This window comes from Diceros bicornis, chromosome 2 (genome assembly GCF_020826845.1).
Source record: "Diceros bicornis minor isolate mBicDic1 chromosome 2, mDicBic1.mat.cur, whole genome shotgun sequence".
NCBI lineage: Eukaryota > Metazoa > Chordata > Mammalia > Perissodactyla > Rhinocerotidae > Diceros > Diceros bicornis.
In genome coordinates this window covers 40036612-40062809 of record NC_080741.1, presented here as the reverse complement: position 1 = coordinate 40062809, position 26198 = coordinate 40036612, and the positions used below count along the sequence as shown (strand labels likewise).

At 39.9% G+C, this 26198-nt stretch overlaps 1 protein-coding gene across 2 annotated transcripts in view; it reads right to left on the bottom strand.

Annotated features, from left to right (window-relative positions):
* Positions 1 to 601: 601 nt before the first annotated feature.
* Positions 602 to 26198, bottom strand: part of MLH1 (mutL homolog 1) — a 47258-nt gene continuing 21661 nt past the window's right edge. The window contains exons 12-19 of one of the 2 annotated variants that reach the window (XM_058554844.1): positions 18497 to 18873; positions 16657 to 16805; positions 8966 to 9074; positions 6986 to 7049; positions 3816 to 3980; positions 3155 to 3247; positions 2421 to 2534; positions 602 to 1058 (exon numbers count right to left, since the gene is read on the bottom strand). In XM_058554844.1, coding sequence (XP_058410827.1) covers positions 891 to 1058; positions 2421 to 2534; positions 3155 to 3247; positions 3816 to 3980; positions 6986 to 7049; positions 8966 to 9074; positions 16657 to 16805; positions 18497 to 18873 — 1239 coding nt within the window. In that variant the 3' untranslated portion in view covers positions 602 to 890. The remainder of the gene's footprint in view (positions 1059 to 2420; positions 2535 to 3154; positions 3248 to 3815; positions 3981 to 6985; positions 7050 to 8965; positions 9075 to 16656; positions 16806 to 18496; positions 18874 to 26198) is intronic. The other variant, XM_058554852.1, reaches the window with a different exon arrangement.

Sequence of the window (26198 nt, the reverse complement as noted above, 5' to 3'; positions counted from 1 at the left end):
TTGTGGCACAACAAATATGCCTTTCATTCTGTTGTCTCAGTCTTTTCCAAATGGAATGGCTCCACTTCTTCATAAGATAGAGTTTTCTGTGCTTTTTCATGGAACTTTGTTCATTGAGTCTTGTAATCTGGATTTTATCTCAAAACTATAGGCATTCTTCCTCCCTGTGCTGATGCACATTTCTATTAATGCAGGCTAATATTAAGGTAGCTTATTTTAGTGGCACTTACAGTTTAAGTTCGTATTTTTCACACCATCCTTCAAACAGGAACACCTAGAACTTTATCTTAAGCTGATAGTATTCATAGCCATCAACAAAGTGGGCTAACTTAAAAACTCCCACCAGTTATAGACTAGATAAGGACTATTATCTTCTCAAGGTATTTCATTAAGAATAAATTAATTAGCTTTGGTTATTGAAAGTACTAACAGATTATCAATTCAGCTTTCTCCACAGTCAGTGTCATCAGAGCCTCTCCTATGTTCAGGACCTGTTTTAAAAGGCACCTGAACCAACATAATATATATCACGTGATAGAAATTTAACAGCATACAGAAAGCATCAAATCAGAGCATGATCTATGAAATCTTCAAGGAGTTTTAGAATTCTTACCAGATGCCCAGAGGGCTTTCAATCTACTTTTGGGATTTTTTCAATATAATCAGGTATATACTAGGTGAAAATCTAGAAAAACTTTCAAGTGTAATGAAATTAAATAAGAAATCATGTTAGGACACATCTGACTATTTATTTATAGTCAACCCAGACCCACCATGCATGAAAGAGTGCTACTAGTTAGAAGGCACAAATGAGTCTTCAACCTTAAGACCTACCAACATCAGGATACAAAGGAAGCACAACACACCCCAGCATCCATAAATGGCCATATTTAACATCTTTCAAAGACTTTGTATAGATCAGGCAGGTTAGCAAGCTGTAGGATATTTCCATCTTCTGTGAAATGTTTAGGAGGCAGAAGGTGTGAGCGGAAGGCTTTATAGACAATGTGTTCCACAGTCCACTTCCAGGGATTTGGAGTGGCGCCAGGCACTTCACTCTGGAAAAGATATGTGAGGTGTCAATATGTGAGGTGTCATAAGCCTCCCCGTTCGCATCCCAGTGTACACTGGCTTCCTGGCTGATGTGCACTGGGCCTCAAAGTCTTATGGCTTATAATGGGCTGTGTTATCTAATGCTTGTGAAGCATCCTCTCTAGGTCAGCCTCACAGGGATCCTACAGGCCTGAACCCAAGAGATGAGATAGGGGAAAAAAGAAGCCCCTGCTCTCCTGAGGCTTTCTCCCATGGAACCTTTGTTTCCATTCAGAGAGAATGTGTTGATTGCAGTAGGCTCTAACATAATGTCTGATCCTGACTACGATGTTTAGATGGCAATAGTAGGAAGTACATTCCTAACTCACCACTAAATTTGGGGGTCTTAATGTAGCCCTGTTTTCCAAAAAGCTCCACAGGTAAGAAATGAAAATAAAAACAATTAGGATTATTTTGCTTCACTCTTTCTCTCCTACATCTAAGCCTTAGTTGTCTTACGTACAAGAAAACGTTCATTCTCATCCATGCTTTCCTTGAAGTAAATTTTTTCAGTCAAATGAGATACTCTCAGCACAGTTTGCTACCCTGCCCCCTCCAGCGGAATGAGATATTCCCTAGGGGCTTTGGCTAATAGGACCTAGGACTGATCTCTGCTCCACCACCTACAGGCTCTGGGAAACCTCGAGCATGCCAACTGTCCCTTAGTTTCCTCACCTATGAAACTGGAGCTCAGAGGATGACTGTAAGCATTCAGCGAGATGGTTATGTATGTAAAGTGGCTACCCTTGGATTCTTACACTATTTCAGTCCCCCTTCCACCCCCAACCCAACCTTCCAAAACAGCTGATTGAAAAGCACTGTCATCTGATTGGAAAAAGTGACACAGAAACATGAGGAACCCAGGCCTTTTTTGTGTCAAGCTGACCTTCCATAAGAAAAGCTGGGGATATGATCTCAGTACAGCCTTGTTTTCCTGGCAAAGCAGTGGTCAGATGTAGAATAAGGCAAAAGCTAAAAGAGACTGGGGAGACTGACCCAGAATCTGAAGACGGTGGCTACACATTTAAGGGCTAACAGTGGGATATATGGACTCACCAGCCCTGGACAATCTAATTCAACCTTCCATTTCTCATTGCAATGCTTATGTTTTTACATTTGACAGTTAGTGAGATCACTCTGGAGGTACCTTCTAAACCAGCAGAAGCAAATAAAAACTCATGATTAAAAGGTGATCGTTGTGTTTAAACCTTATGTGCAGTGAAATCCTAGAAATTTAGAGATGAGCAAGTTTCTTCTCTTAAAGATTGCATGAGGTTGCATGAGGGCTCATCCCAGTACTGGGGTGCCAACATGCACCCCCACACTACCTGCTGGCCTGAGAGCGTTGTCTCCTCAGATATATACTGCTTCCGGATGGAGTAAAACATAGCACATTCTTTACTGAGGCTTTCAAAACATTCCTTTTCTTCATCCCAGTTCACCTGGTCCAGAAAGAGAATTCAATACCTCAACATAGGTACACGCTCTAAACACATTTCATTTCTAAGTGGAGATCACAGACTACTTAAAACTAAACGTGACTTTTGGGGCTGGCCCCATGGCCTAGTGGTTAAGTGCATGTGCTCCGCTACTGGCGGCCCGGGTTCAGATCTGGGCGCACACGGATGCACTGCTTCTCTGGCCATGCTGAGGCGGTTTCCCATGTACAGCAACTAGAAGGATGTGCAGCTATGACATACAACTATCTATTGGGACTTTGGGGAGAAAAAGGGAAAAAAAAGGAGGAGGATTGGCAATAGATGTTAGCTCAGGGCTGGTCTTCCTCAGCAAAAAGAGGAGGATCGGCATGGATGTTAGCTCAGGGCTGATCTTCCTCACAAAAAAAAAAAATAAGGAAAAAAACCTAAATGTGACTTTTTAGGCATTAAAGCTGTAAAGTGGAACTGCTAAACATTGCTGGGGGTAGGTGGGGATGAGAAGGGTTCTTCAGCTGTTTTACCCTTTTCTTCTTTATCATTCCAAATGAAGGCATGGCCCTGTGCCTTCTCTCTCTAGCATGCACTCACATACCCACATACTTAGTACTGGCTTGATCACTTGCCTCAGTGGCTAGTCGAAGAATGAAGATAGGTAGACCCTCCAAAGGGGGCACATAGTTGTCGATGAGAAGGGGTAATCCAATCAGGTTCCCTTCCTGCTTATGGAAAAAGGCCAACACAAGGCGACAAGAAATAATGCTATTACAGTTTAATTTAAACAAATCTCATTTCCCTGGTGTTTCCTCATACCTGCCATTCTGGGTGACCAGGTGCTTGACTGGGCTGGGCATTGGGGGTAGGAGAGCCAAGCACTTAAAAAAGAGCTTTTGTCCTGACATGCAGGAGAACAACCTTTTCCTTGGATCTGTTCACCAACCAAAGAATATATCAAGAAGGAAAGCTCCAGAGATCAAGGGGTAAGACAAAGAAACAGGGAGAGCAAGTGGCTCAGCATAATCTCATTCACTGTGGCTTGCAGGGACTGGAGGATTTAGTTCTCCCTTGTGTCTGGGTCCTTAACCCTGGGAACAGGAATGGACATGAATGGATGATAAAACAGTTCCGTAACCTAGAAATGCAAATAGGGAGTGAAGAAGATGTCATATATGTCACATGATGTTTCTGAGGGGGGGTCCAGCAGTTTCCTCCTGATCTTGGCCCAACTACAGAACTTGACTCTTAGCTGAAAAATACAACAGAGGTATAATAATGGCTGTCACACACCTCATCAATTTCCAAAGAGAAATAGTCTGCAAGCATTTCAGCCTTCTTTTTCAGAAACTCAACAATGTATTCAGCAAGTCCTTCTTTGGGGCCATCTTCCTCTGTCCAGCCACTCTCGGGACTATCTAAGGCGAGCATGGCGAGGTCAAAGAGCGGTGCTGGCTCCTACAAAGGAGCAAGAACATTAAGGAGTAAGCATTAACAGCGCATCCAAATGAAGCCTGAAGTCCCATAAAACCACTATCAGCCACAAAACCATGATCACAACAGCAGGTGAGAACTCACAAATCTAACACTCACTCCCCATCTCCCCCAAAGAAAACACCTGAAAATCCACAACAAAACCTCTTCCTCTTCCTCACCAACGGCCATTTCAAGAGAGATGTGACAGACAAAAAGCTTGCTGAACGGGTGGGAAGAATGAGGCTGTGAGGAGGCACTTTCCTTTTGTGTAGCTTTAAGGACTCCACTTACTTTCATATTTCTAGAAAATCACTAGGCAGATCATTCATTTCTTCCTACTGCCTTACCCATAACTAAAACAAGGCGGGAGGAAATAAGTTAAATCAAATAACATTTCAGGTAAACCATCTGATGAGGAAGAAGATTAAAATCTATTGTTCAAAATCAGATGCCTAAATTTTCTTCCATCTCTCTTCTTGTGACACTGTTATAAATTTTACATGTTATAAACCCACAGTACACTATTATTTTTTCATAACAAAGGAGTCAATTAATCAAAAGGATGTAAGAATCCTAAACATTTATACACTCAACAACAAAGCTTTAAAATATATGAAGGCTAAAACCAACAGAACTGCAAAGAGAAACAGAAACGTCCACAGTTACAGCTGGAGGTTTCAATACCCCTTTCTCAATAACTGATAGAACAAGTAGACAGAAAATCAGGATAAAGAAGATTTGGGCATCACTATCAACGTGATATACTTCCATTTATAGAACATTCTACTCAACGAGACAATTCAATTCTTTTCAAGTCCACATGAAACATTTACCAACATAGACCATATTCTGAGCCATAAAACAAGTCTCAGCAAGTGTAAAAGGATTCAAGTATGTTCTCTGAACAAAATGGAATTAAATTAAAAATCAGTAACAGATCTCTGGAAAATTCCCAAATAAGTGGAAGCTCAATAACATACTTCTAAATAACCTGAGAGTCAAAGAAGAAATCAAAAAGGAAATTAGCAAATATTCTCAACTGAATGAAAATGAAAACAATTTATCAAAATTTGTGGGAAGCTGCTAAAGCAGCACAGAGGGGAAATTTATAGTGCTTAACACCTATGTTAGAAGAGAAAAATGATCTCAAATCAGTGACCTCAGCTTCCGCCTTAAGAAATGTGAAACAGAAGAGCAAATTAAACCTAAAATAAGTAGAAGGGAAATAATAAAGATCAGAGCAGATATCAATGAAATAGAAATCAGAAAAACAAAAGAGAAAAATCATTGAAACCAACTTAGTTCTTTGAGCTTAATAAAACTAATAAACCTCCAGTCAGACTGATCAAGTTAAAAAGAGAAGACATAAATTACCATTATAAAGAATGAGAGGTTACATCACTACAGACCTACAGACATTAAAAGAATAATAAAAAATATTAACTTCATGCCAATAAATTTGAAAACTTAAATGGACAAATTCCTTGAAAGAAACAAAATACCAAGGCTCACTCAAGAGGAAAAAGTTAACTTGAATAGCACTGTATCTATGAAAGAAATAGAATTTTTAGTTAACAATCTTCCTATGAGGACATCTCCAGGCCCAGATGGCTTCACTGATGAATTCTACCAAACATTTAAGGAATAAACATCAATTCTACACAAACTCTTTCAGAAGATGGGAAAGATAGGATACTTCCCAACTCATTCTATAAGGCCAATATTACCCTGATACCAAAACCAGACAAAGACACTATAAGAAAATGACAAACCAGTATCATTCATGAACATAAATGTAAGAATTGTAAATAAAATTTTAGCAAATCAATTCCAATAATATATAAAAAGTATAATATACCATGTACAAGCAGGGTTCATCCCAGGAATGCAAGACTGGTTTAATATATGAAAATCAATCAATGTAATTCACTATATTAACAAACTAAAAAAGAAAAATCATACAATTATCTTAACAGATGCAGAAAAAGCATTTGAAAAAATTCAACATCCGTTCCTGAATAAAAACTCTAAGCAAACAGGGAATAGAAGGGAACTTCCTGAACCTCATAAGGGGCAACTACAAAAAAACCTACCCATGGCGGAAAGAACACTGAATGGTGAAAGACTGAACACCCTTCTCCTAAGATCAGAACAAGAGAAGAATTTCCATTTTCACCACTTCTTTCTACACTGTCCTAATGTTCTAGCCAGTGCAATCAGGCAAGAGAAAGAAAGGAAAGGCATCCAGATTGGACAGGAAGAAATAAAACTGTTCTTATTCACAGATACTATGATGATCTATGTAGAAAATTGGAAAGAATCTATAAAAAGCTACTAGAATTTGGTTTTAACTTGGTTGCAAGATAAAAGATCAGTGTACAAAAACACTTGTAGTTCTATATACTAGCAACAAACGGAAATTTTTAAAAAATGCCATTTACAATAGCATCAAAAAATGTGAAATACTAAGGAATAAATCTAACAAAAGATTTTCTTCCCAAATTGATCTGCAGATTAAACACAATCCCAATAAAAATTCCAGAACGCTTTTTTGTAGAGTATGTCAAATGTAAAAAGAAGATATGAAACTACATAGGTAGTATAATTTAAACTCTAAATTAAAATTAGGCAATGAAAAGGTCTTGGAAGAAATGGACTATAAAATCGTTAGTTGGAGTTGTGTTTGTGTCAGAGCTTTAGAGAATGTTTATTTCTATTTTTATCTTTTTCCAAGTTTTCTTAAGTAGATATGTATTAATTTCTATAATAATAATAAACATTTAAATTGGCTACCAAATGATTGTTCTGCTTTGTATAAAATTATAATTAAAGATATTTCTATCTGCAAATCATATAATACAGAAACTATCCTAAGCATATTTAGAAAAATTTAATATGCTACAAATAAGATATTAGGATAGAGCTATTATTTTTAGAAATGACCAGTTGTTGAAGTGTCAGAAATGAGAAGCAGGAAATAAACTTACCGATAACCTCAGAACACCAAAATTGGCAAAATCATAAATGAGTATCTGGTAGAACAGTTCTTCACTGAAAATAAAAATGAAGTCACTTTAAGGAAAAGCTGAATCCATGCTTGAGAGCTAACCAGTAGGGACAAAATGGGAGAAATAACCCCTGAAACATGGATGGGACAAGGAGATGGTTCTGCCTTTTTTTAACCTTTTTAACAGTCTACCAAGATCTCCTATTCCTCCAGACAGCTGGGATTCCAGTGTGTGCTCCAGCCAGGGTTTGGCTGGCCAGCCTCCACACGCAGGTCAGAGCACAGAGACCAAGTCTGGCTTGTTATCACTCATGCTCTGTCCCCACCCCACTGGTGCTGTCAAAGGTTTCTGACACTCTGTAGTGAAATTTAAGGAGTTTTTGTTTGCTTACCTTTTCCCTACTTAGAAAAGAATCCTATAAATCAGTTGGTTTTTTTTTTTTTCCACAACTCACCATTAAAAATGATATGGAATGTATAGGGAGGGCAGGGAGACTTCCTAAACAATCAGAAGTGGACATAAGGCAGAATTAGACCACACTGGTATATGGCTGAGGATGATGCACTGGCTGGCAACATTCCAAAAGCAGCTGTGAAGTAGAATAAAATATACGGAACTACTTACGAAAACACAGAATTGAAATAAATGGTACTTTATAGTTCTTAAAGCAATCTGAACTATATAGGTCTTGTTTAAAGACTTCATTATCAAAGCAGCCAAAGCATTTGCTATGCCTGCATTACGATGGGGAAACTGAGGCACCGAGTAACTGACTTGTCCCAGGTCAGAGTTAGTAAAGTGGGCAAGGAAGGAGTTGAATCTAGACACTGCACTCTGTTTCTTTACCTTCTCACTAAGAAACCATTCGCATTTATTAACAGCTGAAATTCTGACACTGGCCTGGATTTATATGTGTAAAATGAAAGAACCTGAACACAACTGTGATTTGGAGCCTTGGAAATCATGTGCATAGATATGCTGGAAAAGAAAAAACAAGGGTAGTAGAATTCCCAACAAATTAATAAGAGTCAGCTCACTGTGCAAGCCCAAGGATTCTCAAAGCAAAGATAATGGTCCTGGAATACAAATGCACCAAAAGGATTTCCAAGCCTAGGAGGAATGAGTTCTGAATATCCAAGGAGGTATGTGTGCCAACAGTAAGCTTCTGGACTGGGGCAGTTTCTAAGTTAGGGAGATCAAATAGCTTTTTATCTTGTGTGCCAGCTCCAAGCAACACAGTGGTTGCCCCACTCACAGGGCCAGGCAGCACTGTGAGGCCATAGCAAGGCTTAGTGGGAAAGAGTCCCATAATAGACAAGTAGATGCAAGGTGGCAGCACCCTCCCACTTGTACTACCGATTTGAGAACATGTTTCATATCGGTTCTAGACTCAACACGAGCTCATCCACCAAGGTCCCTGGAAGTAATCCAAAGAAATATCGTCGGCTACGCACTGTGCAGCTGGCACTGCTAGGCTCCCCCTTCCTGTCCTCATCAACCCACTGGCTTGTTTGGTGGCAGGAGTAAGCCTTTGCTACACTCTCCAAGTGAGGAGGAAAGGAGGCATCGGGTCTTCTCTCTCGCATCCCCCACAGTACCCTGTTGCACACAGCAGATGTTAGAATTCTCTACCAGCATGAAGCCCTCAACACCTGGTTCACAGCAGCCAACATCTATTGAGCACTGAGTACCTACCATGTCATTTCTTATTCTCACAAAAGTTAAGTAGTAATATCCCAATTTACAGATGAGAAATCTGAGACACAGTTTAGGAAAGTAACTTGTCCACGGTCACATAAACGGTAAATGGTTGAGCTTAGATTTGAAACCACATCTGTCTGAGTCCAAAGCCTGGGCCCTTTCCAACTATGTCATGCTACTCTCCCCAGCTTTTTGTGCCTGTGCCTCCAGGACCATTCTTCTGGTAGCTCTGCTTTTTTCACGTACTCACTGATTTACCTAAGTTTGGTGGTGTTGAGAAGGTATAACTTGGTCTGATGCTGTGCCAAGGCCCATTGAGGATTCACACAGCCCACAAAAGAGTGGTTATGCAGCATCTCCCGGAGAGCTGGAAAACAAACAACAAGCGAGTAATGGCAGCATCCCAACAACACCCCTTTGCAGCCCAAAGCACCAAGCACCAGAACTGCGGGGAACAAAAAAGCAAAGATACCTGAACTGAACCTCTTGCTGAAACAAACACAAATGAGGAATAAAATATAACTAATCATTCGAAACGCAATAAGCAATTGCCAAAAGATGAAGGAATACTCAAAGATCACAATCTGAGACAAAGCAGAGAGCCAGAGAAGTAATGAGAACTCTGAAGCCAGCTTTATCCACCACACACACCAAAGGAACCTCAGGAGTCATGAACTTTAGTTTTTGCAGGCTCTGAGGTATGGACAAAGAAAAACAAAAGCCTAGGAATGGTTTGAAAAGGGGGATTTAATAGGAGACCACTTCCCCAACACATGAAGCTGAGACTTGCCCAGGGTGCACCCTCAGTGTGAAGGAAAAGAAATACTATATATAGTGTCCCACGCCCACTCCTCTCCCCCTCAAAAGGCAGTAAGCTAAACTCCCGACCCGCCTCAAGCCTTGGTGTTGGGAGTAAAGAAAAAACTACATGCCTGAGAATGTATAACCATAAGCGAGTCCTCACACACTTGTGCAGCCAGGATTTGCACTAAGCAGGTTGCCTGAAAACCTTAAGTGGAGATTTTAGTTTAAACTGATTCCAGGGCTGACTGTTCCTCCAGGTCCCTGACAGAATCAAATACAAATTTTCTCTGGAGAAATTCACCTTCAATCCAGGCTTCAAATAATTCCCCACAGATGAAGTACCAGGAACCAGCAGTCAAAAAATGACAGAACACACAAAAAAAACAAGGCACCAAGAATTAAAATCCAGAAGAAACCACAGAATCTTATCTGCAAAGGTTTCAGAGATTGGAAATATCAGCAAAGAAGATAAAATAAGTATGCTCAGTACGCTTAAGAGGTATTAAAGCAATGAATAAGTAGAGGAAACTATCAAAAGTGATTAAGAACAGGACAACGAAATACAACGTGTGGTGTAGGATTGCATTCCAGACAATATTCCTTTTGCTATAAAAAACATTAGTGTGACAACTGGCAAATTTTGAATAAGATCTGTAAATTAAATAATAGTACTACATTGATGTCAATCTCCTGATTTTCATAATTGTGTGTGGTTACATGAGACAATGCCCTTTGATTTTAGGAAATACATACTGAAGTATTTCTGGGTAAAAGAATAATTCAAAAACTTATTCTAAAATGGTTCAGGAAAGATATTTGTGGCAAGAGAAAGAATGAAGCAAATATGATAAAATGTAACATTTTTGGGAATCTAAATGGACGTGAACATGAATTCTTTGTGTTGATTTGGCAACTTTATTTTAAGTCTGAAATTATTTCAAAATAAAATAAATGTAAGCAGAAAAAAAATGATCAAGGAGATTTCCAAAAAACCAAATAAAATTTCTAAAAATGAAAAATGTAATAATTGAAATTAAAAATCAAGATAGACTTAACAATAGATTAGACAAAGTTGACAAGGTAATTAACTGGAAGGTTAGATCTAAAGAAATTATCCAGAATGCTGCACAGAGAGACAAAGAGATGGAAAATATGAAAAATAGCTTAAGCAATATACAGGATAATAAATATACTATGACTCAAGTTCCAGAAGGGGCGGGGGGCAGGGGGAAAAACAAGATTTGTAGACTTTGAAGACAAAATATCAGAATATCCCAGAAGTGATAGAAGACACCAAGCCTCAGTTCTAGGAAGACCAACAAACTCCACACGTGACACACAGAGATACTGCAAGACACTAAAGAAGAGAGACCTTAGAAGCACTCAGAGACAAAAGAGAGTTTACCCACAAAGTAATAAAATATAAGACTGATAGCCAAATTTTCAGCAGCAACAGCAGAAGCCAGAAAATGATTGAATAACACCTTCAATGCACTAAGAAAAAATAATTGCCAATTTGGAATTTTAAATCCAGCAAAAAAACTTCTCAAAGCAAGGATGAATTAGACAAAGCAAAACTCAATTTGCCACCCAAGGCCCCACTAAAGGATGTGCTTCAGGCAGACTATGAAAAGTCTAAGGGGAAGAATTATGAGCAAATAATATTTGCTAAATCCAAACAAACTAACAATAACAATGTATCATGGGGCGTTAGATATCCACATGGAAACTGTGGATCTGACACCACACACCACAGAGGGATTCCAGGTGGACTAGAGCTGTAAGTATAAGCATTTGAGGAGACAACATAAGAGCATATCTTTAATTATCCCAGAGTTAGGAAGGATTTCCTAGATAACATGAAAAAAGCCAATCTGTAAAGAACAATTCATAACATCTGCCTACATTAAATCTAAGAATTTCTGTTCATAAAACAAGTGTTCATAAAAAAATAGCAGATGATCCCTAAACTGGGGCAAGATATTTTCATGTAACTGATAACTATCTAGAATATATAAAGAACTCACAAAATCAGTTAGAAAAGACCAAAAACCCAACCAAAAAAATGGGCAAAAAACTTAAATAGGCACTTAACAGAAGAGGAAACTTAACTGCTATCCTTAACTAAAGTTAAGGATACTTAACTTTAGCAGTAGCCAAGGAAATGCAAATAAAAACCACCATCAGATACCATTTCACAAACACCAAACTGGTAAAAAGGCTGACAATATCAAATATTGGAGGAAAAGTGGAGCAAATGCAATTTCTTCACATTGTTGGTAGGACTGTACATTCAGACGACCTCTTTGGAAAACAATTTGTTATTTTATGAGCCAGCAGTATGTCTCTTAAGCATAGACTCCGTGGCAGAGCTTCCCAATCAGTGTGCCCAGCCCTCGATCCCCTCATGTCTGGGAAAAGGGGTGAAGTGTGAGAGGCAGGGATGAGGCCATATGAGTCCTCCAAATGTCCCTCAACAGGAGAATGAATGAATAAACACGCAGTATGGTCATGAAGTGGAATCTATTACACAGAAAAAGGAAACCAGAGCATAACAAGGCGGGTGAGTTTTAGGAATACGCGCAAGCACAGGTGTATTTTATATATATATACACACAAACACACATACATATCGGAAATATACTTACAGTATATTTACATACAGTATGGGTGTATATATATATACATATATATAAGTATATATATATACTTACAGTATGGGTGGTAAAACTATAATAAAAAGCAAGGAAATAATAATCAAAAAATTTAGGGTCATAGTTACCCCTCAGGGAGAAGGGAAGGGGATGGGACAGAGAAGCACCATAAGAGCTTCAGAGGTGATGGAATCTTCTGTTTGTTTAAGCAGGTGTTCATGTGTTTTTTTCTGTAATCCTACATACAATTTATAAGTATGATTTTGTATTTACTAATATATCTGTGTGTGTGTGTGTGTGTGTGTATATATATATTTTTGTATGAAAGAAGTAAAACCACCACCATAAAGGGGAGCAGAAAAGTGGGGCTGGAGACAACAGGACAAGGGTCTGGGGACAGCAATAAGCCTGTACATCACGTTTTACTATACTTTTTTATTTAAAGCTTGGGCTCCACAAGTGAATTCTCATTTTGTTACATAAGTTCTGCAACACTCTCTGCCCTCTCCATAAAAAGAGGCTTATTTTCTTCATTTTTATAATAAGTGTTCCCCTCTGTTCCCACTGAAAACTCAATGTCTCTACAGGGTGTTCTGTGTAGGCAGAAAATGATTATTTTAAAAGCTGGAGAACATCAAATAATCCTGAATAATGAGGCACTGGAGGAAACAGAAAGCAGTGTAATCCACTAAAAAAGGGTCAGAGATTTTTCCATACAGATTTTTCACGGAATGCTCTGACGCATCCATAGCTACTGAAGCGCAGCCTTGCCGGCAACGGCGGCGAAGGGAGGAGGCGTCTGCTCACTCGGCACAGAGCTCCCAGAGCTGCTCTTTCAAACAGGCAGGAAATGAACAAAGACAACAAGGCTTTTCTTCACAGGGCTTTGTGAGGCTACCTGGACCTCTTATCAGGACTGCAAGGATCTATATTTCATTCTTCCCCTAAATATTCCCTCGGCACTACAAGTCTGTGGGCATTTCCTTGCCATTCTCCCAGCAGCAAAATGGGACAAAATCCTTCTGTGCTTCAAAGTCAAACCACACATCTGAGTTCACAAAAGAGCCACTGGGTCTCAGCGTGTTTTTCCGAGAAGCAGCAAGTAAAGCCAAACCCGAAGGAAAGGGCTATCAGTCCTCTAGTTCCTAATGGCCACTTGCAGAGTAGACGCTCCTCGCCCTGCTGGACTGCCTGTTTGACAGCAGTGCCGGTAGACCAGTGCCTTTGCTGTCGCCTGAGATGACCACGAAGCCCTCCCGGGCAGATCTCACCCTGGGTTCTGCAGCAGGGGCCTTCTATCTCCGTTACACAATGTCTCATTCTACCTTTTGCTGCAGCCAGTTATTCACTAAACAATCGCCACAACACTGTGTATCCTTTAACGCAGGGTCATGGCTCATTTATCTCACATTCCGCCTCAGGGCTTGGCAGGGCACCTTTTGTACAGAAGATACTTGACAAATGTGAACTGATTTCATGTATGAAAAGAAACCGTGATCTGGTAACAAACCAAAGAGGATGTAGACCCAGGACTGTTCACCAAAGACCAAGATAAAATGTTAAGCACAATTTCACATTCAAGTGATCGCAAATATCTTAACTTATGACATTCCTTGGCCTCATTAGTTAACAGATCAAAATTATGAGACTAGCAATAAGTAAGTTCAGTCATTACTAATCCTGAGATGAGCCGAATTCCATGGAGCACCTGACTGGATAGTGGGCCTTCCCAAATTACCCTCCTTTGTTAACTGAGAGTGTGCCCACCAGGGATGGGTAAGTCCACCCGATTCGAGAGAGCTGCCTGCTTGAGTGTTCAACTTCGACACCCCTTCAGAATAAAGATTCTAGGGCTTCACCTCCCATGCTGCTCCTCTCAATCATTTACTCACTCCTTTAGCAAATATCTACTGAGTCCACATGCCAGGCACTCTGCCAGGCACCAAGGATGAAGCGGGGAGCTCCAAGGATGAAGCGGGGAGCTCAACAGACATGATCTCTGCAGAGACAACACACATGAAATAATCACACAAATCAGTGTAACTAAGAACGTTGTTATGAGGAAACTATCTCTTCTTTCCTTGGCCAAGGGCACAACTCTATAGGGCAGCAGCCAGGCTGTTGGTCTATTAAGGTGAGTGGCCTACTTCACCAAATCCGAGCCTGAGAGGAATCACTGTACAGCATCCAACTCAGACAACCAGCCTGCCCCACCCGGGGCTGTGGTTGTAAACCAGATGCCAGCGGCAGGACCCCAGGCAGAGGTCCCTTCCCTTGAACACTGCCTTGGAGCTTACAAAGCACACACATGGCATCTTAGGTGTTCATGACAACAGCCTAGTAAGGGCTGGAGAAGTAGCATCATTTTACAGAGCAGGAAAAGGATGCCAAAAAAGCTGAATGAATTTCCCACTGGCTATAGAATGGTGTAGCTGGCAGGAGCTGCAGTGGAGTTCTTCTGGCTCCAAAGGAAGCGCTCACTCCATTCCCCACAATAGACAGCTACTCCATCTGTAATGCCCGACACCGGTGGCATGTCTGAACACACCAGCCTCAGTGTACGGGATCAGAACCATATGGTGTGCTTGTCAAGCACAGGCAGTGGACCTAGTTCTGCACTTAAATATTGGGTGAGCCTCCCTGTGTGCAGGCCATGCCAGTTACAACCCACCCTCAACAAGGCATGTACCTGAGCCTGCTTTTGACTGTTGGCATGTTCCAACTACTCTGTCCTCTCCATCTTCCATTCCATTTTCCTCATCTTTAAAATAAAGATAACAGCATCTTCTCTGCCTCCCTCACAAGACTATTCTAGAATTAAATGAGATAACGTGCATGAATGTACAATTTTAGAACATTTAGATTCACCACTTTAGCTTCAGCAATGGACTCCAAATTTGACCAAACTTGATGCAGGTTAGTTTTATATTGCACTGAAAATAGTTTGCAGCTTATTGAAATTATAGTCAGAACTTACTGAAATTCTAACTTTAAATAGCCTGCTTTGTATGAGGGATACAAACCCTTAAAAAAAACTCAGTAAATTCCAAATCTGAGGGAGTGTCTGTCAAAACGACTGTGAGAAGGCTGCTAAATAAATCAAGTAACAGCCCACCTTTCTTATACTATTTAGAATGGTTTTAAAAGCTCCCAGCTTGAAAGCCAATGACAGAGGGAAAGAGCAACCAGAGCAAATCTTCATGGAAACAAAAGTCAGAAGCCAACTGGCAGCTATTTCTACAACTGGCAAAACCTTAGTCACAGGAAGTTTCTACCCTTTCCAAGTGTAGGGACCCTATCTCTTTCCCCACGTGAAGACAAAGGCCCAGAGTGCTAAGAAAAGAGAGAACAAACAAGGAGAGGCAAACTGAGGCCTTCTGAATTCGCTCAAACAAGCCGTGACTGAGAGAGAGAAAAACTGTAAGAGGCCACCAAGTCAGAGCAGCTGTTTTAGGAGGTTGAGGATTAGTGGGAAGGGTACTAACTTGCTCCTCAGCCACTCGTTTCCTTTAAAAGTTAATCCAGATTGTCATATTTTAAGATATATTTTATAGTAGTGTTGAAATTCAACTATTTTAATCAAGAAATGTGTAAAAGATGAAAAATGGAAAGGCCATGGCTGAACTGCGTAGACTCAAGTGCAGAGATGCCATCTGAGCCCCAGGCAATGACGTTTACACTTGGAGCATGACTGTCTGACTCATCAAGTGGGGACACGACTGCTGTTAGGGCCGAGCTGCTGTTGCACACCTCAATCCCTGCGTCAGTTCATCCTTGGGAGGTGACTAGCCCCCTTTTAATTCCTAAAACTAAAGAGTTAGCTTTGAACAGGGATAATAGGGATCATAATAGAGTTCTATATTCAGGTATTCCCAGAAGTTATTTCTGAGGAAGATGATGATAATTTATTACTTTGTCTCCAGGATATAAAAATATCTACTGACTTCTTACTCTGTAACAAGTGTTTTACTTACACTTTAACTCTAATCAGCATAAGAATCTTCAAGGGTAAAATTAATCTCATTTTACAGATGAGGAAAAACTGAGGCACAGAAAGGTGAAGTCATGAGTCTGAGGTCACACAGTAGAAGTGGTAGTGCCAGGATGTAAACTCAGGGCCCTCTAACGCCTGTGCACTTTCAGCAATAACACAACCCATTCAGGCCAAAGGATTAGAATTTTGCTGATCATTACACCACTCTGAGCTAACGCAAAAAACAAACTGAAGATTATTTAAATGGCTACTTTACTCTAACTTCTGTGGTTTAACGAGAAAATTGATTACTTCTAATTAAAACAAGAGACTATTTTTCTTCCTTTTCTCTCAACTGAAAATCACCTTTAAGTTGCTGCTGCTGTGGGTAAAGGAAGGGAGGTTTGCTCAGCACACTGCAGTGGCCATCCTGACATGAATGCTTCTCTCATTTCCAAAAACTTAACATTAGCAGTTCCGGCCCTCAGAGTCCCAGGCAGACCTCAGCACTTACGTACTCTCATGTCCCTGCTCGTTAATTTCTTCCTGGAGACTCAAAACACTGGTGAGGTTAATGATCCTTCTCCGGGGGGTACAAGCTGCTGTCATTTTTTTTCTGGAATCATCTTCCACCATTTCCACATCAGAGCCTTCTCGATGTCTCTTTCTGCAATGAAGATAGGAAGTGGCAGATCATTACTATTCTTTTTTATTATTATTTTTAACTCAGCCAAATTTTGTGTAATGCATTTTGGAGAAGGGAGCAGCTTCCCTGTGCTGGCCCTGTATTTTGGGGGGGATCCCCGTGCTGGCGGCAGCCCAGCAAGATCCGTCTATTCTCCGGTACACTGCTTATCTGACAACCCTCCGATCTCAGCAGCGGACCACCATACACAGCAGGACTTTGGAGGCCAGCTTGGCCCCACAGAGCTGCAGGGCCTTGAGCAAGTGAGCTGGCCTTGCCGAGTCTCATTCATTCAGTCTTTCATCTATCCAGCCATCAGACATTGTTATAATACCAACTGTATACAGCCATGAAAAAGACAGACAAGGTACCTGCCTTCACAATGCTTACTTTCTAGCGGGGGAGTCAAACAGCAACAGAAAAAACAACATTTTAAGTAGCAACAAATGCTCTGAGCAAAATAAAACAAGGACAAAGAATGCCTCTGATAAGAGGTGACATCTGAGTTGAGACCCAAGTGACAAGAAGTCAGTCTTCCTAGGCCGAGAGAACAGTGAGAGCAAAGAGGGTAAGAAGCTCACTGAGTTCACCCACAAAAACAGGGTGGCCGAAGCACCACAAGGGAGAGGGAAGGTGGTGGGCTGGAGGGAAGCAGGGGGCTTTTAACCCAAGTGCAATGGGAAGCCACTGGTTTTCAGCAGAGGAGTGATACAATCTGATTTTTGGTTTAAAAAGATTCCTTTGACTGCTGTGTGGTAAACAGCTTGTGATGTTAGCTCCCCAAGTGATAAACACAAACGTAATACTTTCCCTGCAGGGCTGTTAAGAGCATTAAATGAGATAATGTCTGTAAAGTATGTGGCACATAGTGGATGCTCAATAAATGTTAGCATCCTTTATTATTCTCCGGAAAAAAATCCTTAGAGGTCATCTTGCTAGATTGACTCGGAGATGAACAAACTGGACTTAAGTAACTCGTCCAAGTTCCAATGGCCAATTAGTGCCAGGGTTCTGGTTGTCAGCCACCAAGTGGATGTGCAGCCATGGACAAATGACTTGACCTGAGCTCCACGTTCAGTACCTGAACACATTAAATAACGAACATCCACCTTAGAGATTTCAGTGAGATGTCTTTAAAGAACCTGCAGAGTGTATACTGGAAATGCTCAAAATTAAGTGACAGTCATTATTATTGTTCCTGCCCCCTTTCTCTAGCTCTGTTTTACCACTAGCTCATGTGCTTCATGGAGTTTCATAATTTGAATTGAGAAAGTATGTTTCTTCTGAAAGGAGTGAAAGCAGCTCTGAGTAGGATGAAAGAGAATCCTCTGGATATTTTAGGCTTCTCTCTCTAGCTACCTCTGCTATTGAGGCTTTATTAAAATTCATTACTAAAAATAAAGGATAAATCTTCTGATTTTTTTCCTGATGTCTTTTTAACTAGTGCTTGGAACCATGGACATTTAAGATATTTCAAAGGCCACTGTGATGGGTGACTCTCAAGCCATGATCAAAGGCTGACGGTGGACAAAGCCACAGCACTGTACCACTGGAGGCAGAGGGCGAGTCAGGCAGAGAGAAGATGCGAGTGGTTCATGAAAAGTCCAAGTTAGAAGGCAGTTTATTATTAAAGAACAAAGGAGGCAAGCTGCACTTCTCCCAAAAGGCCATACCTGGGGTTGCCAGGGCTGGAAGGGGGCCCTCTCTTCTCTGACGTTTCTGAAGTCCCCTTTGTTGCATCCTCCTCCAATCCTTGATTCTTGGCAGCCACTTCAGCAGGGTCTGGGAGTTCAAGCATTTCCTCATCTTGCTGCCTGGCCTTGCCACTAGAAGCATCTGTCGTATCTTCTGGGACAATGGCCTGAAGCTGACTGGATGGAGCCTTGCTCACAGGCTGCAGAAAGGCATCAAGCTTCTGTTCCCGGGAATCTGTGCGGACCATTTGGTGGGCATAGACCTTGTCACCACTTCCAGAAGTAGATGAGGGGATCACACCTGTTGTGGATTTAACCACCTCCCCAGAGGGGGCAGGAAGACCTGGTAGTAAAGTCTGTGTCAAAAAAGGAGACAGGAGCAAGACTCAGAATATGAAGTAGAGAAGTCCAGGTCCCAAAATGGAGCAGTGTTAGAGAAAGAAGCTAAAACCAGGTATAATTATCATTACAGAAGTATTATTATAGAAGCAACTCTGACCAAAATTTGAAGTATAAAATTAAAGAAATACAAATATAAAATTGAAAAATTCAGCAGAATCCTTATAATCTTAAAATTGGTTTGAAATGGAAATATTAGTGTAAAGTTCTCATATTTTTGCCTCTTTTTTTTTTTTGCTGCCATAAGAGGATTTTATGTTTTTTATTGTGATAAAACAAACATAACATAAAATTTACCATTTAACTATTTTTAAATGTATAGTTCTGTGGCATTAAGTACATTCACATTGTTGTGCAACCATCACCACCCATCCACCTCCAGAACTGTTTCCTCCTCCCAAACCGTAACTCTGTGCCCATTACAATAACTCACCATTGTCCCTCCCCCTCAGCTCCGGGCAACTACCATTCTACTGTCTATTTTTAAATACACATATTTCCTACCTTTGTCTGTTGGAAAGGCCTAAAAGCAGTGACCACCCAGTAGCAATGAGGACCCCCTGATCCCAGATTATAGTCTCTAAATACCATTCCGCACTAAAATAAACCAGAGCTCCTTGGAGAAATGACCAATTTTAGGGCTTGGTCTGGGAAAGTACAGAGTGAGCCTACAACATCTTGTCTTGCCAAAAACAAGGGAACCATCAGACTAATGGGACTGGGTCAAAAGAACAGGAGCACCCGCTTGAAGGGCTTCCACTGGTCTAAGATGGCATAATTTGAGTATCAAAAAGAAAAATGACAACAACTGATTAAATTATATTTCTTTGTTAACAGCTGGGAAAAAATACTAAGAGAAAAAGAAAGATGGGGAAGTAGGAAGGAAGAGAGAGGAAGGGAGAGAGAGAGGGAAAGAGAGAGAGAGGAAAAAGTCATTAAACATTATTGGAGATTGCTAGGACACCAATTCATTCCTTTGCAAACTGATAATTAAAAAGATAGAACTCAGCATTTATCCTCACTTTCTAGTATGAACTGTATTTCAGGATAACCAAATACCTCTAACAAATGAGGAAAAGTTATTCTATAGAGAAGAATTATAGTTAATATAGAAAAAAATGATTAAATCAGAAAATTATAATCTTGCAATCCTAATTAACTGATACCGGTAATGATCACCAATGAATAGCAAAACCATTAAGCTAAATATCAATGGGGAACGTCACAATGAAGGAATTGGGCAGTCAGTCACCAGCTGAACCCACTGATGAATCTTATCATCAAAATGACATAACAAGTCAGTATGCACCTCCTGCTGGGATGCAATAGAAAGTACATGGCATCATCTATCAAGAATGCTTGCAAAAAAATTTTTTTTACTCTTAATATAATCATGCCTCTTCCAGTTTATATAAACTTCCAGTTTATATAAAATATGGAGGATCAGAACAAGTTACATAACACTAAGAAGCAGCAATCAGGCAATTCAAAATGTGCATTATTCTACAGGAAACCTTTAGAATAAGCCAATGGGAACAACAAAAAAATGCAGGGTGATTTTTCTAGTTTCAAAAAGACTCAAGAGATTTAAAAGACATAGCAACCAAATATAATGAGTGGAACTTGACTGGATAGATTTGAACAAAGCTACTATAAAAAGATATTTTTTGGACAACTGGGACATTTGAATATGGATTGGCTATTAAATGATATTACTATTCATTTTAATAGGTATAAAAGGACATTGTGATAATAAGGAAAAAAAATGTTTTACATACCTAATTAAGTACTAGGGAAAAAATAAATGTCTGGAATGTGCTTTAAAATATTCCTTTCCCAGGGCTGGCCCGGTGGTGCAAGCGGTTAAGTATGCAAGCTCCGCTGCAGTGGCCCAGGGTTTGCTGGTTCAGATCCCGGATGCGCACCAACACACTGCTTGGCAAGCCATGCTGTGGCGGCGTCCCATATAAATTAGAGGAAAATGGGCATGGATGTTAGCCCAGGGCCAGTCTTCCTCAGCAAAAAAACAGGAGGATTGGCAGATGTTAGCACAGGGCTGATCTCCTCACAAAAAAAAAAAAAAATTCCTTTCCCTACCAAGTGGGAGAGGGACCGATAAAACAAATTGGGCAAAATGTTGATGGTTGTTGAAGCTGGGTGATAGGCACCTGGAGATTTGTTGTATTATCTACTTTTATGTGTGTTTAGAAATATTCAATAATAAAGAGTTGAATAATAGAGAGTTAAAGGGCTCAAAAGGGAAAATCTTTCTTGCTGGACAATTTTTTATTTATTATTTTTTTGTTTGTTTTTAATTTTTTGTTTATTGCAGTAACATTGGTTTATAACATTGTATAAATTTCAGGTGTACATCATTATACTCCTATTTCTGCATAGATTACATCATGTTCACCACCCAAATACTAATTACAACCCATCACCACACACATGTGCCAAATTATCCCTTTCACCCTCCTCCCTCCCCACTTCCCCTCTGGTAACCACCAATCCAATCTCTGTCTCTATGTGTGTGTTTGTTGTTGTTATTATCTACTACTTGATGAAGGAAATCATACGGTATTTGACCTTCTCCCTTTGACTTATTTCACTTTGCATAATACCCTCAATGTCCATCCATGTTGTCACAAATGGCTGGATTTCATCCTTTGTTATGGCTGAGTAGTATTCCATTGTGTATATATACCACAGCTTCTTTATCCATTCATCCCTTGATGGGCACTTAGGTTGCTTCCAAGTCTTGGCTATTGTGAATAACGCTGCAATGAACACAGGGGTGCATGTATCTTTACGCATTGGTGTTTTCAAGTTCTTTGGATAAATACCCAGCAGTGGAATAGCTGGATCATGTGGTAGTTCTATCCTTGATTTTTTGAGGAATCTCCATACTGTTTTCCATAGTGGCTGCACCAGTTTGCACTCCCACCAGCAGTGTATGAGAGTTCCCTTCTCTCCACATCCTCTCCAACACATGTTGTTTCCTGTCTTGTTAATTATAGCCATTCTGACGGGTGTGAGGTGATATCTCATTGTAGTTTTGATTTGCATTTCCGTGATAGTTAATGATTTTGAACATCTTTTCATGTGTCTGTTGGCCATCTGTATATCTTCTTTGGAGAAATGTCTGTTCAGGTCTTTTGCCCATTTTTTAATTGGGTTAGTTTTTTTGTCGTTGAGATGCATGAGTTCTTTACATATTTTGGAGATTAAGCCCTTATCAGATGTACGGTTTGCAAATATCTTCTCCCAATTGTTAGGTTGTCTTTTCGTCTTGTTGATGGTTTCCTTTGCTGTGCGGAAGCTTTTTAGTTTGATGTAGTCCCATTTGTTTATTTATTCTATTGTTTCTCTTGCCCGGTCAGACATGGTGCTTGAAAATATGTTGCTAAGACCGATGTCGAAGAGCGTACTGCCTATGTTTTCTTCTAGAAGTTTCATAGTTTCAGGTCTTACATTCAAGTCTTTAATCCATTTGGAGTTAATTTTTGTGTATGGTGTAAGGTAAGGGTCTACTTTCATTTTTTTGCATATGGCTATCCAGTTTTCCCAACACCATTTGTTGAAGAGACTTTCTTTTCTCCATTGTATGTTCTTGGCTCCTTTGTCAAAGATTAGCTGTCCATAGATGTGTGTGGGTTTATTTCTGGGCTTTCGAGTCTATTCCATTGATCTGTGTGTCTGTTTTTGTGCCAGTACCATGCTGTTTGGGTTACTATAGCTTTGTAGTATATTTTGAAATCAGGGAGTGTGATACCTCCAGCTTTGTTCTTTTTTCTCAGGATTCCTTTAGCTATTCGGGGTCTTTTGTTGTTCCATACAAATTTTAGGATTCTTCATTCTATTTCTGTGAAAAATGTTGTTGGAACTTTGATAGGGATTGCATTGAATCTATAGATTGCTTTAGGAAGTATGGACATCTTAACTATGTTAATTCTTCCAATCCAAGAGCAGGGAATATCTTTCCATTTCTTTGTGTCTTCTTTAATTTCTTTCAGCAATGTTTTATAGTTTTTGGTGTACAGATCTTTCACCTCTTTGGTTGTTTATTCCTAGGTATTTTATTCTTTTTATTGCACTTGTAAATGGGATTGTATTCTTAATTTCTCTTTCTGCTACTTCGTTGTTAGTGTATAGAAATGCAACTGATTTTTGTATGTTGATTTTGTATCCTGCAACTTTACCGTATTCGTTTATTACTTCTAAAAGTTTTCTGGTGGATTCTTTAGGGTTTTCTATATATAAAATCATGTTATCTGCAAATAGTTGACAGTTTCACTTCTTCCTTTCCAATTTGGATTTCTTTTATTTCTTTTTCTTGCCTGATTGCTCTGGCTAGGACTTCCAGTACTATGCTAAATAGGAGTGGTGAGAGTGGGCATCCTTGTCTGATTCCTGTTCTTAGAGGGATAGCTTTCAGTTTTTCACCATTGAGGATGATATTAGCTGTGGGTTTGTCATATATGGCCTTTATTATGTTGAGGTACTTTCCTTCTATACCCATTTTATTCAGAGTTTTTATCATAAATGGATGCTGTATCTTGTCAAATGCTTTCTCTGCATCTATTGAGATGATCGTGTGATTTTTATTCTTCATTTCATTAATGTGGTGTATTACGTTGATTGATTTGCGAATGTTGAACCATCCCTGCATACCTGGAATAAATCCCACTTGATCATGGTGTATAATCTTTTTAACGTATTGTTGTATGCGATTTGCTAGTATTTTGTTGAGGATTTTTGCATCGATGTTCATCAGTGATATTGGCCTGTAATTTTCTTTTTTTGTGTTGTCCTTGTCTGGTTTTGGTATCAGGGTAATGTTGGCTTCGTAGAATGAGTTAGGGAGCTTCCCCCCCTCCTCAATTTTTTGGAAGAGTTTGAGAAGGAAAGGTATTAAGTCTTCTTTGAATGTTTGGTAGAATTCACCAGGGAAGCCGTCTGGTCCTGGACTTTTATTTTTGTGGAAGTTTTTGATTACTGTTTCGATCTCCTTACTGGTGATTGGTCTATTCAAATTCTCTACATCTTCTTGATCCAGTTTTGGAAGATTGTATGATTCTAAGAATTTATCCATTTCTTCCAGACTTTTGAATTGGTTGGCATATAGCTTTTCATAGTATTCTCTTATAATCTTTTGTATTTCTGAGGTGTCTGTTGTAATTTCTCCTCTTTCATTTCTGATTTCACTTATTTGTGCCTTCTCTCTTTTTTTCTTGGTGAGTCTAGCTAAAGGTTTGTCAATTTTGTTTATCTTTTCAAAGAACCAGCTCTTGGTTTTATTAATTTTTTCTATTGTTTTTTTAGTCTCTATTTCATTTATTTCTGCTTTGATTTTTATTATTTCCCTTCTTCTACTGATTTTGGGCTTTGTTTGTTCTTCTTTTTCCAGTTCCTTTAGGTGCATTGTTAGATTGTTTATCTGAGATTTTTCTTGTTTGTTGAAATAGGCCTGTATTGCTATAAACTTACCTCTTAGAACCGCTTTTGCTGTATCCCATAAATTCTGGCATGTCGTATTTTCATTTTCATTTGTCTCCAGGTATTTTTTGATTTCTTCGATTTCTTCGTTGACCCAGTCATTGTTCAGTAGCATTTTGTTTAATCTCCACGTATTTGTGGCTTTTCTGATTTTCTTCCTATAGTTGATTTCTAGTTTCATAACGTTGTGGTCAGAAAAGATGCTTGGTATTATTTCAATCTTCTTAAATTTATGGAGACTCGTTTTGTGGCCTAATATGGGATCAATCCTGGAGAATGTTCCATGTGCATTTGAAAAGAGCGTGTATTCTTTGGTTTTTGGATGGAATGCTCTGTATATATCTACGAGGTCCATCTGTTCTAGTGTGTCATTTAAGGCCAATGTTTCCTTATTGATCTTCTGTTTGGATGATCTATCCATTGGTGTAAATGGAGTGTTAAAGTCCCCTACTATTATTGTGTTACTGTCTATTTCTGTTTTTATGTCTGTTAATAATTGCTTTATATATTTAGGTGCACCTACATTGGGTGCGTAGATATTTACAAGTGTTATATCCTCTTGTTGGATTGTTCCCTTGATCATTATGTAATGCCCTTGTCTCTTTTTACAGTTTTTGTTTTAAAGTCTATTTTGTCTGATACGAGTACTGCTACCCCAGCTTTCTTTTCATTGCCATTAGCGTGGAGTGTCTTTTTCCATCCCTTCACTTTCAATTTGTGAGTGTCTTTAGGTCTGAAGTGTGTCTCTTGTATGCAGCATATATATGGGTCTTGGTGTTTTATCCAATCAGCCACCCTATGCCTTTTAATTGGGGCATTTAGTCCACTGACGTTTAAAGCAGCTATTGATAAGTATGTGCTTACTGCCATTTTTTAACTTTTTTTCTCAGTGTTTTAGTAGTCCTTCTCTGTTCCTTTCTTCTTCTATACAGAATTGATGGTCTCTTTAGTTTGACCTCTGTCTGAAAGCTCTACTCTTTTTTTTTTCTAATGCCTTTTTTTTTTTTTTTGGCGAGGAAGATCAGCCCTGAGCTAACATCCATGCTAATCCTCCTCTTTTTGCTGAGGAAGACCGGCTCTGAGCCAACATCTATTGCCAATCCTCCTCCTTTTTTTTCCCCCAAAGCCCCAGCAGATAGTTGTATGTCATAGTTGCACATCCTTCTAGTTGCTGTATGTGGGACGCAGCTTCAGCATTGCTGCAGAAGCAGTGCGTCGGTGCGCGCCCGGGATCCAAACCTGGGCCACCAGGAGCGGAGCGCACGCACTTAACCGCCAAGCCACGGGGCTGGCCCTGAAAGCTCTACTCTTTAACTCCCCTCCTCCCTCATTTCTTCCTGGACAATTTAAAACCCTTGCAATGTATTTACTTCATTTGCCTGTGCAATATCCACAGGTGGGTTTGGGGAAGCAGAAATTAACATAACTACTTTGCAGACAGTAATTTTAAAGTCCAGAGAAGTGAAGTACTTTATCCAATATGATGGAGTTGGAACAAACTGCAAGAGTCCCCAGGGTTCCCGATTTCCATACCAAATGGCTTCACTGCAAACCAGGGCTTTTACTGTACTGGCCCTGGGCAGTGGAGCACACAGCACAAGCTGGGGAGCTGGCAGAAGGCAGCTCCATGGCCAAAAGTCAGAGGCTGGGGTGACCTGCTGTTGGCAGGCAGAGAAGGTATTCTGACGACTCCAGAGGAGCAGGGTCAGCTTTGAGTTTGGATCCTACCACCCGCAGCAATGTGCCAAGGCTTGTGCCACCACACCAACAGACAGAGTCAGGCCCT